The sequence below is a fragment of the Papio anubis genome, chromosome 4 (genome assembly GCF_008728515.1).
Source record: "Papio anubis isolate 15944 chromosome 4, Panubis1.0, whole genome shotgun sequence".
In the NCBI taxonomy this organism is placed as follows: Eukaryota; Metazoa; Chordata; class Mammalia; order Primates; family Cercopithecidae; genus Papio; species Papio anubis.
The window spans coordinates 66,733,456-66,751,573 of NC_044979.1; the positions used below are offsets into that span (position 1 = coordinate 66,733,456).

Below are 18,118 nucleotides of genomic sequence, written 5' to 3' on the forward strand. Positions count from 1 at the left end.
GTGCTCAGAAGCTCTCAAAAGCATTTGAGTCTACAGCTCAAATTCCTTACAAGTAGTAGTATTGTTTTTGAGTATTTTGGAGTTAATTTAGTTAGGTCACATTTTGTTTTTAATGGGGACAATTAGCTATTTCTAAGTCTTAGTTTTGTCAATAGATACTCTCTTAGTCCTTTCAGGCTGCTTTAACAAATTACCTTAAACCGGGTAATTTATAAACAACAGAAACTTACTGCTCACAGTTCTGCAGGCTGGGAAGGCCAAAATTGGGGCACCATCAGATTGAGTGTCTGGTGAGAGCCCATTCCTCATAGATGACACCTTCTGTGTGCCCTTACATGGCAGAAGAGGCAAACAAGCTCCCTCAGGCCTCTTTTATAAGAGTACTAATTCTGTACATGAAAGCTCTGCCCCCATTATCTAACCACTTCTCAAAGACTCTAACCCTTAATACTATTGCTCTGGGGATTAGGTATCAACATATGAATTTTGGGAGTACACAAACATTCTGACCAGAGGAGATAGGAAATAATAAAAAGACTCCTCTTTCTGTAAAAATTTCCATTTACAGAATAAATTTGAATAAATGGGGTTTTCAGAAGTTATATTCTTATAAAATATTTTTACAAGTTTTCCCCAAATTGCCTTCCTCCCATTTTTTTCATACTTAGGGAATTAATCAACTCTGCCTAAAAGCAACAATAATCTTTTTTTCATAGGTTTTCTGTGAAGACCCTGATTGATCGGTCTTGCTTTGAGACAATTGATGATTCTTCTCCTGAATTTAACAATTTTGCAGCTATTTTGGAACAGATTTTAAGCCACCGGCTAAAAGGTAAAAGCACTAATGTACTATTTATTCTCCCACTAGCTGTCTTTATGATAAGCTTGAAATTTTAGAAATCATACAGTCTGTGTGACTTAGATAGCCAACATTCTACAATGTGAGAAACATAAACCTGATATCAGAATGTCAAATCTGTTGGCCTGCGTGACTACAAAAGAGCCTCTGTTCTCAGATTTACACCTATTTGTGGGATGCATTGAAAATGTTGTGTTAATTGCCACATACAAGGAGAAAAGTGGCTTTCCATAAGTAATTAAAATAAAAGCTTAAATTGAAAGGAAGCCCATCCTGAAGGTTACTTGATGGTGTTTTAATCAATTTACAAAGAAGCATTCCAGGCATAATGTTTATTTGTTTAGCATCTACTTTCTTAAACAAGTATCTTTGTAAATATTTTAGCAGATAGTAGGTTAAAAAAGAGGTATGTAAGAGACATGCTTGGCTTTGGTTTTCTTAAATCAAAAAGTATACTTACATTAGAAATATAATTCTCTTAACAATTTAAAGGGGAACATGGGAGCTATATTCTCTCTGAATTTTAGATTTTTTAAATTAAAAAGATCTATAAAATATAGTTGCTAAAAATCAAGAAGTATTGTGTAGTATAAATCTTAGTAACAATAAGTACTAACCTTATCACATTAATCCCATTATCTGGTCTTCCTAAAGCAAACTTGATCATCAGATATTTTCACTTAAGTTTTTTATTATCTTTACAATCTTAATGATATAGTTTCACATCAGTAGTAGTAACTTGCTTTGGTAGCATAACTTATGAGACTCTCAGGTGTGATATGAAGATTAATTCTATTCTGTACTTTTTGATGCTGAAAGCATCCAGGTTTTAGTATAAGTGTTTAAATGAGTTGAGCAGTACTGTGGGCCCAGAGCAAAGGATTGAATTTAAACTACATCGGAGAAAAAATTCATTTATCCCTCTGCAATTTAAAATGGGGTTCCTAAAATTACTAACACTTTTTTCTGTTAAATTTGGTTGTTTTGCATTTTAAAAGGGTTATTTTTTTCTCATTTTTGCTGTTCCATGTTTCCTAAATTTTCTGTCACTGATGTTACCTTTTATAAGAAAATAAAATTTTTATAAAATCAAAGGATATGGAAGTATTTTGAGATATTATTAGATACTATATTGTGTGATGATCATATTTTTAAATTTTATGCATAAATTTATAAATAATGCCTGACTAAAAAGTATATGGAATAGAACAGACTCTGATGTACCTTGATGTTCGTGAGAATTTTACCTTAAAACCTAATGCCCCTGATCTGGTATACCTTTTAGCATATGATTCTCTCACAAAAAACTATCAATAGAGAACTATCAATAGCAAATGAACAATAAGGCTATGTTGAGACTCCCATGCCAAGTGGTTGGGCAGAGTCACTACTGTGTAAGTGGATGCCTCCGGCACACCAGTCTGCCGTCTTCTGAGTTGTATATCAGCAAAATATAGATCACACACCTTCAGAATTATTTCTGAATAATTAAATCCATTAATGTTATTTCTGAATAATACTATAATGAAAATAGAATCCCCAGTTGAATTATGAATAAGAATTCTACTTGTGTGACTAAGATATAGTAAGAAATCTGATACAGTAAGATTTGTGTTACTTTTTTAAGCTAGGTAAGATAATTTAAAAATTTCTGTAAATCGACTCATATGGTCACTGATTTATATACGTGTGTATGTGTGTATATATATATAAGGAATTACAAAATAATGTGTAACTTTTGAGATGAGGTATTTTAAAGATGCAAGCATCTGGGACTTTCATATATTACTTCCTATTTTTGGTATTTTAATATATAACAAATTGCTTTTACTTTTGGATAAATCATATGATTATTTTGATAGTACACTCTTCACTTATGATTTAGTTATATAGCAACTAATTTTTCCAGTGTTTTCCTTTATAGAAGTACAAATTAAAATTTTATAACTTTGTGTGTTTCTAAGATCTACTTTTCTACAACTACTGCTTGTTTTTGAAGTAAAAGGACATTTGTTTTCAACATTAAACTTTTCCAGAGAAAGATAAAATCTTCCCCAGACACAGTATAGGCTGTGATGATACGGGCAAAGTGAAGAGCTGAGACAGTTGTTTCACTCTAAAAGCCCCATTACTGAAGAAAAGGAGGCTTTTAAAATTATATACATTAATCTTATTTGCAGTAATCTGTCAATAAGATGTTGATCTTACTTTCCTAGGATATAGCTGAGAAATAGGAATTAATGATAATATTAGAATTGAAAGAGATCTTCGTTCAGGTCCTTCAGTAATTTTTGAACTTTTATTGATTTATTTAAAGCATAATACTTCCTTCCACCCTAACCCTACCACTCCTAATAAAAGCCACTGCAAAAGCTAGATATATATGTAGAACATTTTGTTGAAGCCAGGATGGAGAAGTTAGGCATTTTGCCTGCTCAGCAACAATTGCAACCTATTCAGAACTCCGTAGTACCACTTCAGGTAGCTCAGAGGATCATAGACTGAGAAGCACTACTGTATTCTAGCCTCTTTCCTGCTGAAGCAATCTGCTCAACAGTATTTCTAACAGGGGTACATACTGTCTTTGCCTTAACACTTCTGATCTCTGAGAACTAAGTAAAGCAGTCCATCACATTATTGGACAGGTTAGATTATTTGAAAATTCTTATGTATATGAAACCAACCTATCATATTGTACTTTGATCTTTTTTCTGCTGCTTTCTTTCAAATGTGAGCCTACTACTAACAAATATTAAAATATAGCTATTTTATAATCTTTTCCCAAGTTCCCTCTTTTCTTTCTCCCAGGTAAGGTATCCCTAGTTTCTGTAATTTTCTGGAACCACCACAGTCTTAGTTTTCTGGCTTACCACTGATTTGTTAGTATTGCTCTTAAAAATCCAGTTCTCAGAGCTGAGTAAAGCTTCAGATAGGCTAGTATTAGTCAGAATTTAAGTTTACATAGACTTCTGGTTCACATTGAAATTGAGGCTGAGTAAAATCCCGAGGCTTTTAAAAAATTGAACTATAGCTTATATTTTATTTCTCTAAATTAGTTTGCCTGAGCTGAAGTTTGATGGGGATAAATGCAGTATTTTTTCCCTCTTTATTCCCTTCAGAGATAAAAATACAAATAAGTGGAAAGATATACGTGTTCATAGATTTAAAAATTGATATTGTTAAAATACTTGTATTAACAATCTACCCAACATAATCTAAATGTTCACTGAAATCTCTATCAAAATTTCAGGGTCATTTTTCACAGAAAAAAAAAGACAGTCTTGAAAATTCATATGGAACCACAAAAGACCCTGAATAACCAAAGAAATCTTGAGCAAAAAGAACAAAACTGGAGGCATCAAAATACTTGACTTCAAAATATACTGCAAAGCTGTATTAGTTAAAACAGGATGTTGCTAGCATAAAAACAGATGAATAAACTAATAGAATAGAATAGAGAACCCACAAATAAATCCATGCATTTATGGTCCATTAATTTTCAACAAAAGTGCCAAAACACACACTAGGGAAAGGACAGTCTCTTTAATAAATGGTGTTGAGACAACTGGTTAGCCACACGTAGAAGAATGAAATTAGACCCTTCACACCATAGAAGAAAATCAACTCAAAATGCATTAAAGACTTAAATGTAAGATCTACCTACTACAACTGTAAAGTTACTAGAAGAAAACATAGGGAAAAAACTCCATGACATTGGTCTGGGTGATGACATTTTTGGATTTGACACCACAAGCACAGGCAACTAAAGGAAAATAAACAAGTGGAATTACATAAAACTAAATTACATCATCAGAGTAAAGAGACAGTTTACAAAAAGGGAAGAAATATTTAAAAACCACACACCGGATAAGGGGCTAATATCCAAAATATATAAGGAACTCAAACAAATCAATAGTAAGAAAATAAATAGCCTGATTTAGGCAAAGAACCTGAATAGACATTCCCACAATAAGACATGCAAATGGCCAACAGGTATATACAAAGGTGCTCAAAATTACTCTACAGCAAATAAATGAAAATTAAAACCATAGTGAGATATGCCCTCATACCCGTTAGAATGCATATTATCAAACAGCCAAAGGATAACAAGTGCTAGAGAAGTTGTGGAGAAAAGGGAACCCTTGCAGTAGTAATGTAAATTTAGAACAGCCATTACAGAAAACATTCTGGAGGTTCCTCAAAAAATTAAAAATAGAACTGCCATTAGTCTTCTATGTGATTAGAGTAAATAAAAATAAAAATAGAACCACCATGTAAACCAGCAATCCACTTCTAGGTACATAGCCAAGGAAATGAAACTCTTCAGTGTCTCGAAGAGTTATCTCTCCTTCCATGTTCATTGAAGGATTATTCACACTAGCCAAGATAAGGACTCAACCTAATTATCCGTCTACTGATGAGTTTATTTAAAAAAAAAAAAAAAAAGCAAGTTGCATATATAAACAATGGAATACTCTTCAGCTTTTAAGAGGAAGAAAATTCTGCCATTTGTGACAACATGGATGACCCAGAAGACATTATGTTGAGTGAAATAAACCAGATACATAAAGACAAATACTGCATGACTTCCTTATATATGGCATCTAAAAAAGTTGAACTCATGAAAGTAGAGAGTAGAATGATGGTTACCATGTGCTGGAAGGAGAAGGATCAGAGAGATGTTTTGGTTAAAGGATATAAAAATTCAGTTAAATAGGAATAAGTTCAAGAGATCTATTGTACAAAATGGTGACTATAGTTAAAGTGTATTAGATATTTGAAAATTCCTAAAAGAGTGTATTTTCAGTGTTCTCACCAAAAAATGATAAGTACGTGAGGGCTATGGTTTAAATGTGTCCCCTCAAATTCATGTGCTGGAAACTTAACACCCTGTCCAACAGTGTTGGGAAGTGGGGCTTTTTGGGAGGTGTTCTTAGCTCATAAGGGCAGAGCCCTCATGAATGGATTAATACCTTTATAAAAGGGCTTGACAGAAGGAGTTTGTCCTTTTTGCCATTTTTGCTTTCTGCCATTTGGAGACACAACATTCCTTCACTCTAGAGGATGCAGTGTTCAAGGTACCACCTTGGAAGCAGAGACAGGACCCTCACTAGACCCCAAATCTGCTGATGCTTTGATCTTGGACTTCCCAGCCTCTAGAACTATGAGAAATAAATTTCAGTTCGCTATAAATGACCCAGTTTCAGGTATTGTTATAGCAATACAAAAATGGACCAAGAAAGTGAAGTAATACATATGTTAATTTGTTAATTAGTACAATTTAGCCATTCCACAATGTATACAAATTTAAAAACATGTACATCATATATACAATTTATATTTGTCAATTTAAAAATTTTAAAATAATTTTTATTTTTTTTTTTATTTTTTTTTTTTATTTATTTATTTTTTTTTTTTTGAGACGGAGTCTCGCTCTGTTGCCCAGGCTGGAGTGCAGTGGCCGGATCTCAGCTCACTGCAAGCTCCGCCTCCCGGGTTTACGCCATTCTCCTGCCTCAGCCTCCCGAGTAGCTGGGACTACAGGCGCCCGCCACCTCGCCCGGCTAGTAAAATAATTTTTAAAAAGAAAAAATTAATACAGTTATAAGCTTATTCAAAGAAAAAAGAGGAAAGAAGAGACTAACCAGTGAAGCTAGAAATACAGTATGCATTAGTAGTATTAATAAATCTCAGGGATTGGTTGGTTGTGGGTAGGAGAAAGCTGAGCACTAGAACGATGCAGAGATTCCAGTCTGGATGTGGTCATTACCCAGGGTGACTGGAAAAGGGGAACATATTAAGGAAAAGAGAAAATATCAAGGTTTGTTGTGAACACTTGAGAAAAAATGATAGAAGGAGAAGAAAGAGAAAGCAATGGAAGAGAAAAGGGGATGAGGAAAATTAGAATAAAGAAGAGAAAGAAGTTAGAGGATATTCATTTTCCAAAACAAAGTTAGATTTAGTGTAAGTTGATAGACTTAATTGGTAGTTTTTAAAAAAAACCTAATTATTTAATTTCATTTATAAAAGAAAATCAATTGATTTTTTAACTTGTCAGTTGTATTATACTTCACCACTATTTTTCTTCTAAACTTATTTATCCATCCCTAAGCTACTTAAATTTCAAGTTACTCATTCAGAAATATAATGTAATGGGTCAACTATAAATGATTTTTTTTCATTTATTTATTCAACTATATTTATTAAGTATCTACTGTATGCCTACCACTGTTGTAAGTGCTAGGCATACAATAGGGAATTAAACAAAAATCCCTGTTCTCATTCATAGCTTCTATTATATCAAATGGGCAGGGGGTGGGAAGAAATGCAATTTAGGAAGACTTCTACCTCTGGGAAGATGAACGTGACATACTTTCCCCTGTTTCTCTTACAAAGTACAATAATAAATCCTGGCTATCATGCATAAAACAAACATAAGAAAACTCTGAAAGGTAGAGAGTAGAAGAAAGACTGGTTAAGGACACTAGGACCTTAGGAATGACACAGTAGTGGGTTGCCTGGATTTACTTTTTGCCTCATATATCCCAGACTGGGTGTTGGATAAGCCAGGAACTTTCAAATTGCAACAGGCAAAGGGAAAAAAACAACAACAATGAAAACCTCTCAGCAAGATACTATTCTCTCTAGCCAAAGGACCAGAGAAAGAATAGCCTAGCAAGACAGAAAACTTTCCAGCAGTATCTGCTCTAAACATCACACACAAAAAACTGTAGTACCACCTACTCTTAAAAAAGGCCGAATGGGAAGCTTAGAATTCTACCCTCCTGAGGTGATAACAAAGTGTCCCAGTACCACCGTTAGGGTGATATCAGAGAAGGCCAGAGAGATAAGATTTCTTCCCTCTTGGCTGGTCAAAAACTCTCTCTCTCTTCTCCAACACCCCCCTTCCCACCATGTTGATGAAACACCATACTGGGGAGCCTAGGCTGCCATCATCATCTAAAAGTAATGTGCTGGTTCCTGGCCATACTGGGGTAGGGTCAGAAGAGGCCTGTTAGAGAGTTATGTCTTTCACTGTCACCCAGTGGTAAGGGGGCCACCCCAAGTACCATGCCAGTGGAAACCATGTGGGAAGCCTGGACTCCAACTCCCACATGGTAGTAATGAGGATGCCCTTATTGGTATCAGTGGAAGCCCATTGGGAAACATGAACTTCATCCTCCACTTGGCAGTAATGAAGCAGTGCTCCCCTCCCACCTTACCCTGTGGGAGCAGTGTCACAAAAAGCTAGTTAAAACAGAAGGTTTAAATAAGATCCAGAGTCTCATAACATAATATGAACATGTCCAGCTTTCCATTGAAACTCACTTGTCATACCAAGAACCAGGAAGATCTCAGATTGTGTAATAAAAGATAGTCAATAGATGTCAACACTGAGATGACAGAGGTGTTAGAATCGCTGACGAAGATTTTAAAGCATCCATGATTAAAATGCTTTGAGCAATACATGTGAGAAAGAAATGAAAAAGTAGAAATCCACAGCAAAGAAATGACAGATATAAAGAAGACCAAAATGGAAATTTGGTGCTGAAAAAATATGAAACTGAAAAAGTTCAGTGGATGGACCCAACAGGAAAATGGGAATTACAGGGGAAAGAACCAGTGAACTGAAAGACAGAACAATAGAAATTTCCTAATCTGAACAACAGAGAGAAATTAGACTTGTTAAAAAATGAACAGAGCCTCAAGGACCTGTGGGACAATAACAAAAGATGACACCTGTCAGAATTCTTGAGGGAGAGAAGAAAGAAGGTGGGACTGAAAAAGTACTCAAATAACAGCTGAAAATTATCCAGAGTTAGCAAGAGACATAAGCATACAGATTCAAGAAACAGAGCAAACCACAAATAGGAAAAATGCGAAGAAATTCATGCCAAAGGCATGATAATTAAATCAATAAATAAAGACAAAGAAAAAATGTTGCAAATAGAGAAGAATGACAACTTGCCTACAACAATTTGAATGACAGTAGATTTCTGATCAGAAACAATGGAGGCCAGGAGGAAGTGGTACAACATATTTCAAGTGCTGAAAGATAACTGTCAACACAGCAGAATTATTCTTCAGCAATGAAGGAAACATTAAGACCTTCTCACAGGAAAGACAACTAAGGAAATTTGTTGCCAGCAGACTTACCCTCAATTAATGATCAAAGAACGTTCGTTAAGCAGAAAGAAAATGATAAAAGAAAGAACTTTAGGCTGGGAGGCTAAGACAAACAGATTACTTGAGCTCAGTAGTTCAAGACTAGCCTGGGCAACATGGCAAAACCCTGTCTCTACAAAAAATACAAAAAATTAGCCAGACATGGTGATATGCGTCTGTGAGTCCCAGCTATTTGGGCAGCTGAGGTGGGAGGATCACTTAAGCACAGGAAGTTGAGGCTGCAGTGAGCTGTGATCATGCCATCATGCCATTGCAATCCAGCCTGGGCAATAGAATGAGACTCTGTCTCAAAGCAAACAAGCAACAACAACAAAACTTTGGAATAACAGGAAGGAAGAAAGGATACAGTAAACAAGAATATGGGTAAATACATTAGGTTTTCCATTTTACTTTTAGTTTTCTGTTTGTTCCCCCTGTTCTTGGTTTCTCTGTTTTCTTTTTTCTGTCCTCTAGGGGGCTGTTTGAACACTTTTTAGAATTCTATTTTTATTTACATTGTTTTTTAGTGTATCTCTTTGTATAGATTTTTCAGTGGTTGCAGTATTATGTTATAGATACATAACATCACAGTCTACTGGTATCATTTTCCAGTGTGCAGTTTAAAAATCTTACCTTTCTTTGTGTCCCTTTACTCGACACTATGTGTATAGCATAGTTGTTTTACATATTTCCTCTACATACATATAGGACCACATTAGACAGTGTTATAATTTTTTTTCTCCACCACCAAAGATAATTTAGAACGCTCAAGAGGAGAAGGATAAAGCAAGTTTGTTGTTCCTGTATTTATAGTGTAGATACAGTTTGCTAATTTGTCTAGCACACAGTCCGGGGTATAAGAGGTAAAAAGAAACCTAGGGAGCTTACCGCTGTGTCATTCTCTGGGTTCTGAGGTTTCTAGCCAGTCTTCCTTTTCATTTCCACCTTCAGAATCTTTTAATGTTTGTTTTTATAAAATAGCCAGAGTTTTTAGTTGTATTTAGCAAGAGGAAAATACATCTACTTAATTTTGTTCTATCCCAGAAGTTGCCTTTATTTTTTAATGTGAAGAATTACATCAATTGTTTTTCTAATGTTAAATCACCTAAATATTCTTAGGATAAATCCAACTTGAGCCTCATATATTGTTTTAATCTACTTTGCAAGTTTTAGGATTTAGGTTTAATAACATTTTAGAAGTTTGAGTTCTGTGTTTATGAGTAAAATTAGTCTGTTTTGTGCTTGTTTGGGTTTTGTTGTCAAGGTTATTCTAGCCTCAAAAAATGCATTGCAGGTGTTTTGTCTTTTTTTTCATTCTTTGGGAGAATTTTGCATAAGTTTTGAATAATCATCTATTAGGTAGAAGTTACCAGTAAAAACTCTCTGGGTCAAATGGTGAGTGTATGTGTGTGTGTACATGCACTTCAACTACTAATTCACTTTATGCTTTCAGGTCTATTCAGGTTGTTGATTTCTTTGATGTTATTCTATTTTGTGTTCTCCTTAAAGTTGTCAATGTCTTCTATCCCATATACTCTCAATTTTTAAATCTCTAGCTAGTTGTAATATTTCCTTTAATGTGACACTTAAAATAGATGAATTCAGCAGAATAGTTTTTAAAAATTAAAGCTCTCTAAAGGGATGTAAAATCTAAAACTTTTTTAATTCTTTGTTTTTATTTTATGATCATTAGTTCTTTTTTCTTTTTTTGTTAACCAGTATTGCCAGAGATTTATCTGTTTTATTAGTCTTTCAAATAACTAATTTATGGCTTTGCTGATCATGTATGTATATTAATAGCATTATTGTTTCCTCTGTTATATCTTCTTTGGCTTTGTTATGTTTATGTTGGACTCTTAACAGATTAATTTTCAAATTTTTCTCCAACTACTGCTTTGGCTATATTTATGCTTGAGTAATGTAATATTTTCATTAATACTCGTTTTTAAGTAATTTCTACTTGTTCTGCTCATTTCTTTGTCTTATGAGTAATTCGGAAGTTTTTTATGTTTCTGAAAATGGGAGATTTTACCTTTTCATATTTACTTCTATGTTAATTGAGTTATAGTCAGAATTTGGTTTGTTTGGGAGATTTTGTTGAAATTTGTAAGTCTTACTTAAGGGCCTAGTTTATCGTTACTTTAATAAATGTCCCATCTTGAGAAGAAGATGTATTCTTAATTGTTGATTATCTTTTCAAATGTTATTTACATTTTTTGGCTTTATTTATTGATATTAGATATTTTAAATGATTTTATTCTGATGGATTTCATTTTTAAAATTTTTAATTTTACGGGTACGTAGTAGGTGTATATATTATGCGGTACATGAGATATTTTGATACAGGCACACAATGTGTAATAATCACATCAGCATAAGTAGGGTATCCATCACTTCAAGCATTCATTTTTTTGCGTTACAAACAATCCAATTATACTCTTTTAGTTATTTTTAAATGTGCAATAGATTATTGCTAACTGTAGTCACCCTGTTGTGTGATCAAATACTAGATCTTATTAATTCTATCTAACTATATTTTTGTTTCCATTAACCATCTCCACTAACTGCCCCCCACCCTCTCTACCCTCCCCAGCCTCTGGTAACCATTATTTTACTCTTTATAAGTTTAACTGTTTTTAATTTTTAGTTCCCACAAATAAGTGAAAATGAGCAAAGTTTGTCTTTCTGTACCTGTCTTTTTTCACTTAACATAATGTCCTCCAGTTCCATCCATGTTTTTGCAAATGACAGGATCTCATTTTTTATGGCTGAATAGTACTCCCTTGTGTATATTTACCACATTTTCTTTATTCATTTGTCTGTTTCTTCCAAGTCTTAGCTATTGTGAATAGTGCTGCAATAAACGTTGGAGTGCAGCTATCTCTTCAGTATACTGGTTTTCTTTCTCTTGGGTATATATCTAGCAGTGGGATAGCTGGATCGTATGGTAGTTTAAGTTTTATGAGAAACCTCTATACTTTTCTCCCTAGTGGCTGTACTAATTTACATTCCCACCAACAGTGTATGAGCGTTCTCTTTTCTCCACACGCTCACCAGCATTCATCATTGCTTGTCTTTTGGATAAAAGCCATTTTAACCAGAGTGAAATAATGTATCATTGTACTTTTGATTTGAACTTATCTGATGATCAGTGATTTTGAGCACCTTTTCATATACCTGTTTGCCATTTGTAGGTCTTCTTTTGAGAAATATCTATTCTGATCTTTTGCCCATTTTAAGTTGAATTATTAGCTTTTTCCCTATAGAGTTGTTTGAGCTCCTTATATATTCTGCTTATTAATCCCTTGTCAGATGAGTAGTCTGCAAATATTTTCTCCCATTCTGTGGGTTATTGCTTCACTTTGTTGATTGTTTACTTTACAGTGCAGAAGCTTTTTAACTTGATATGATCTCACTTGTCTGTTTTTACTTTGATTCCCTGTGCTTATGGGGTGTCAGTCAAAAAATCCTTGCCCAGTCCAATATCCGGGAGACTTTCCACAATGTTTTCTTTTGATAATTTCACACGTTCAGGTTTTAGATTTAAGTATTTAATCCATTTTGATTTGATTTTTGTGTACAGTGAGAGAGAGGGGTCTAGTTTCATTCTTCTGCATATGGATAACCAGTTTTCCCAGCACCATTTATTGAAGAGACTGTCCCTTCCCCAATATACATTTTCAGAATCTTTGTCAAAAATGAGTTAACTGTAATTTTATGGATTTATGTCTGCATTCTCTATTCTGTTCCATTGGTCTATGTATCTCTTTTTATGCCAGTACCATGGTGTTTTGATTACAATAGCTCTGTAGTATACTTTGAAGTCAGGGAATGTGATTTCTCCAGTTTTGTTCCTTTTGCTCAGGATAGCTTTGGCTATTCTGGGTCTTTGTGGTTCCATATGAATTTTAGGATTGGTTTTTCTATTTCTGTGAAATACAAAATGTGTATATTCATTTTAAAGTCTCTGTGCACTTTGAGGAAAGATGCTGTCATTCATTTTAAAAATAATATTAAATTAAAAATATACAGGATAGCCGGGCATAGTGGCACACTTCTGTAGTCCAAGCTACCCAGGAAGCTGAGGCAGGAGGGCCACTTGAGGCCAGGAGTTCAAGGCAGTAGTACACTGTTATTGTACCTGGGAATAGCAGCTGCACTGAAGCCTGGGCAACACAGCAAGATACCATCTCTATCATTGGTATTTTGATAAGGATTTCATTGAATCTGTATATTGCTTTGAGTAGCATGGGTATTTTAACAATAGTCTTCTAGTTCACTAACATGGAATATCTTTCAATTTTTTTGTGTGTCCTCTTAAATTTCTGGCATCAGTGTTCTATAGTTTTCATTGTAGAGATCTTTCACTTCTTTGGTAAAGTTTATTTCTGGGTATTTTACTTATAGCAGTTATAAATAGTAGTACTTGATTTCTTTTTCAGATTGTTCACTGTTGGCATATAGGAAAGCTGCTGACTTTTTGTGTGCTGATTTTGTATCCTGCAACTTTACTGAATTTGTTTATCAGTTCTAATAGCTTTTCGATGAATTCTTTAGGTTATCCCAAATATAGGATTGTATCATCTGCAAACAAGGATAATTTGACTTTTTCCTTTTCAGTTTGGGTGCCCTTTCTTTCTCTTGTCTGTTAATCCCTCTTATCTTATTGTAAATACAAGGTTCTTTTCTACTTAAACATGATGAGATCTATTCCTTGTGTTTATTACCCATTGATGCTATTAATTAACCATCTCGTTGTCCAGTTCTGCTGCATTCTTCCCGTTTTCTATTTCCATCTATCTTGTCAATACGTATTAAGCTTTCCCTAAAGTTGGCGTTTCTTCTGCCCCTTCTACGTATTATTGAATTCTGTGTTCTTCTTTGTATACATTTTTATTTTCAGTAAATTTCTCAAGAAAACTTCCATTATTTTTCTACTCTATGTTTCTGATACATCATAGATTTTATCTATCTTTAATCTTTTAAAATGCTGTATACTTTTGCACATTATTGCCTTTAAAAGCCACTGTTGAAAAATCTTACTGAACTTAGGATGTTAGACAAGGCAGAGTAAGTCCAATAATAACCTAACTCTCTAAGTGTTCTTAGAGTACTGTAACAAAATACTACAGACTGAGAGGCTTAAGTAACAGAAATTTATTTCTCAGTTCTGGAGGATGGGAAGTCCAAGATCAAGATATTGGCTGATTTGCTTTCTGGCAAGCATTCTCTTTCTGGCTTGTAGGTGGTCGATCATCTTCTCATCGTGTCCTTACTTGATGGAGACAGAGAATGAGCACTCTCTGGTGTCTCTTTGTATGATCCTACTGGATCAAGGCCCCATCCTTATACTTCATTTCACCTTAATTAACTCCTTATAGCACCTATCTTGAAATACAGATATATTGGGGATAGAACTTCAACATGTGAATTTTGGAGGCATGCAATTCATTTTATACAGCATTTATCAATGTGTTGTAGCTATTGGCTTGCATATTTATATCTTCTAGTCTCTGTGCACTTTGAGGAAAGATGCTGTCATTCATTTTAAAATAATATTAAATTAAAAATACACAGGATAGCCAGACATGGTGGCACACTTCTGTAGTCCAAGCTACCCAGGAAGCTGAGGCAGGAGGGTCACTTGAGGCCAGGAGTTCAAGGCCGTAGTACACTGTTATTGTACCTGGGAATAGCAGCTGCACTCAAGCCTGGGCAACACAGCAAGATACCATCTCTAAAAAAATAAAATATAGAATCTAGGGTAACACCAAAATTACTTTACTTACAGGGAACCAGGAAAATGTGATCAATTCTCAAAGGAATAAAGATGCTCATTGTGAGATGACCCAGATGTTGGAATGATCAGGCAAAGACATCAAAGCAGCCTTTATAACTCTGCTCCATGATGTAAGGTGTAACTCTTGAAATGAATAGAAAAATGGAAATTCTGAGTACAGAAATAAAATCTTGAGGAAGAACCATGGAAATTTAAAAGTATAATGGCTGAAATAAAACATTCACCAGATGAGGCTCTAAAGCAGAATGGAGATGATAGAGATGTGTATATTAATTTTAAAGTAAATCAGTAGAAATGATCCAATCTGAAGAACAGAACAGGAAGAAATTTAAAATTTATAGCAAAATATATAAATTTGTGTCTTTGGAGTCTTCGAAGGAGAGGAGGGAGAGATTAATACAGAAAATACATTTGACAAAATAATAACTACAAGTTCCTAGATTTGGGGAAGACAAATTTATAGATTCAAGAAGCTTAGCAAAGCATTTCACAAAATTTAACATCCTTTCATAATAAAAATTCTCAACAATTAAAGTATAGAAGTAATGTACCTCAACATAATAAAGGTCATATATAACAAGCACACAGTAAGCATCACATTCAGTGGTAAAAAACTGAAAGCTCTCATAAGATCAAGAACATGACAAGGGAGTCCATTCCTACGATTTCTACTCAACATCATTCTGGATCTCCTAGCTAAAGCAATTATGCAAGAAAAATAAATAAAAGGTATGCAAGTTAGAATGTAAGAAGTTCAATGATCTCTGTTTGCAGATTAAATTATCTTACATGTACAAGACCCTAAATACCAAAACATGGTTAGAATTAATAAATTCAGTGAAGTTGTGTGACACAAAATCAACATACAAAAATAAGTTACATTTTTATATACTAAAAATGAAGTATCCAAAAATAGAAATTAAGAAAACAGTTCCATTTCCATCAGAAAAGAATAATATACTTAGGAGGAAATTTAGCCAAGAAAGTGAAACCTCTGTGCATTGAAAATTACTAAACATTGATTAAATAAATTGAAGAAGACTCAAATAAATTGGAAGAATTTTTATTGTTAAATGTGCATACTACCCAAAGTGACCTATAGATTCAATGCAATATTTCCTTTTTAAAACTTTTAGGTTCAAGGGTACATGTGCAGGTTTGTCATCTAGGTAAATTGCATTGTATGAGGGTTTGGTGTACAGATAATTTTATTACCCAGGTAATGAGCATAGTACCTGAAAGGTAGTTTTTTGATCCTCTCCTTCCTCTCACCCTTCACTCTCAAGTAGACCTCAGAGTTTGTTGTTCTCATCCTTGTTTCCATGGGTAGTCAGTGTTTAGCTCCCACTTGCAAGTGATAATGTGAGATATTTGATTTTCTGTTCCTGCATTATTTCACTGAGGAGTGATGATCTCCAGCTTGATCCATGTTGCTGCAAAAGAAATGATCTCATTCTTTTTTATAGCTGTGTAGTACTCCATGTCATATATGTATCACATTTTCTTTAGTGCTGCAGTGAACATACACATACATGTGTGTTTATGGTAGAATGACTTATATTCTTCTGGGTATATACCCAGTAATGGTATTGCTGGGTCAAACGGTAGTTCTTCTTTTAACTCTTTGAGGAATTGCCATACTGTCTTCCACAATGACTCATGACTGACCTAATTTACATTTCTACCAGCAGTGTATAAGCATCCCCTTTTCTCTGCACCATCTCCAACACCTGTTATTTTTGACTTTTTAGTAATAGCCATTCTGACTGGTTTGAGATGGCATCTCATTGTGGTTTTGATTTGCATTTTTCTAATGATCAGTGATACTGAGCTTTCTTTTCATATGCTTGTGGGTCGTGTGTATGCTTCCTTTGAAAAGTGTCTGTTCATGTCTTTTGCCCACATTTTTATGGGTGGTTTGTTTTTTCCTTGTAAATTTGCTTAAGTTCCTTATAGATGCTGGATATTAGACCATGCCAGATGCATAGTTTGTAAATATTTTTTTCTCATTCCGTAGGTTGTCTCTCTACTCTATGGATAGTTTCCTTTGCTGTACAGAAGCTCTTAAGTTTAATTAGATCCATTTGTCAATTTTTAATTTTGTTTCAATTGCTGTTGGTTTCTTTTTCATGAAATCTCTGCCCGTTCCTATGTCCAGGATGGTATTTCCTATGTAATCTTCCATGGTTTTAATAGTTTGAGGTTTTACATTTAAGTATTTAATCCATCTTGAGTTTATTTTTGTGTATAGTGTAAGGAAGGAGTCCAGCTTCAATCTTCCACATATGGCTATCCAGTTTTCCCAGCACCATTTATTGATTAGTGGTCTTTTCCCCATTGCTTGTTTGTGTCAGCTTTGTCAAATATCAGATGATCGCCAGGCGCAGTGGCTCATGCCTGTAATCCCAGCACTTTGGGAGGCCAAGGCAGGTGGATCACGAGGTCAGGAGATCGAGACCATCCTGGCTAACACGGTGAAACCCCGTCTCTACTAAAAATACAAAAAATTAGCCGGGCATGGTGGCAGGCGCCTGTAGTCCCAGCTACTTGGGAGACTGAGGCAGGAGAATGGCGTGAACCCGGGAGGCGGAGCTTGCAGTGAGCCGAGATCATGCCACTGCACTCCAGCCTGGGTGAGAGCGAGACTCCGTCTCAAAAAAAAAAAAAAAAATCAGATGGTCATGGGTGTGCAGCCTTATTTCTGGGCTTTCTATTCTGTTCCATTGGTCTATGTGCCTGTTTTTGTATCAGTACCATGCTGTTTTGATCACTGTGGCCTTGTGGTATAGTTTGAAGTCAGGTAATGTGATGCCTCCACCTTTGCTATTTTTGCTTAGGATTGCTTCTGGTTACTTGGGTTCTATTTTGGTTCAATATAAATTTTAAAATAGTTTTTTCTAGTTCTGTGAAGAATGTCATTGGTAGTTTGATAGGAGTAGCATTGAATCTATAAATTGCTTTGGGTAATATAGCCATTTTAGTGATATTGATGCTTCCTATTCATGAACATGGGATGTTTATCCATTTGTTTGTGTCTTCTCTGATTTCTTTGAGCAGGGTTTTGTAATTCTTGTTGTAGAGATTTTTCACCTCCCTGGGTAGCTGTATTTCTATGAAGTTTATTCTTTTTCTGGCAGTTGTGAATGGGATTGCTTTTCTGATTTGGCTCTCTGTTTGGCTGTTGTTGCTGTATAGGAATGCTAGTGATTTTTGTATATTGATTTTGTATCCTGCAACTTTGCTGGAGTTGTTTATCAGATGGAGGAACTTTTGGGCCAAGACTATGTTTTGTT

General features: G+C 34.7%; 1 protein-coding gene across 7 annotated transcripts in view; it reads left to right on the forward strand.

Annotated features, from left to right (window-relative positions):
- The window catches only part of RUNDC3B (RUN domain containing 3B), a 179,554-nt gene that overhangs the window by 21,322 nt on the left and 140,114 nt on the right, over positions 1-18,118 (forward strand). For all 7 annotated transcript variants that reach the window (XM_009203506.3, XM_009203507.3, XM_009203510.3 and 4 more), the window contains exon 2: positions 717-832. In XM_009203506.3, coding sequence (XP_009201770.1) covers positions 717-832 — 116 coding nt within the window. The remainder of the gene's footprint in view (positions 1-716; positions 833-18,118) is intronic.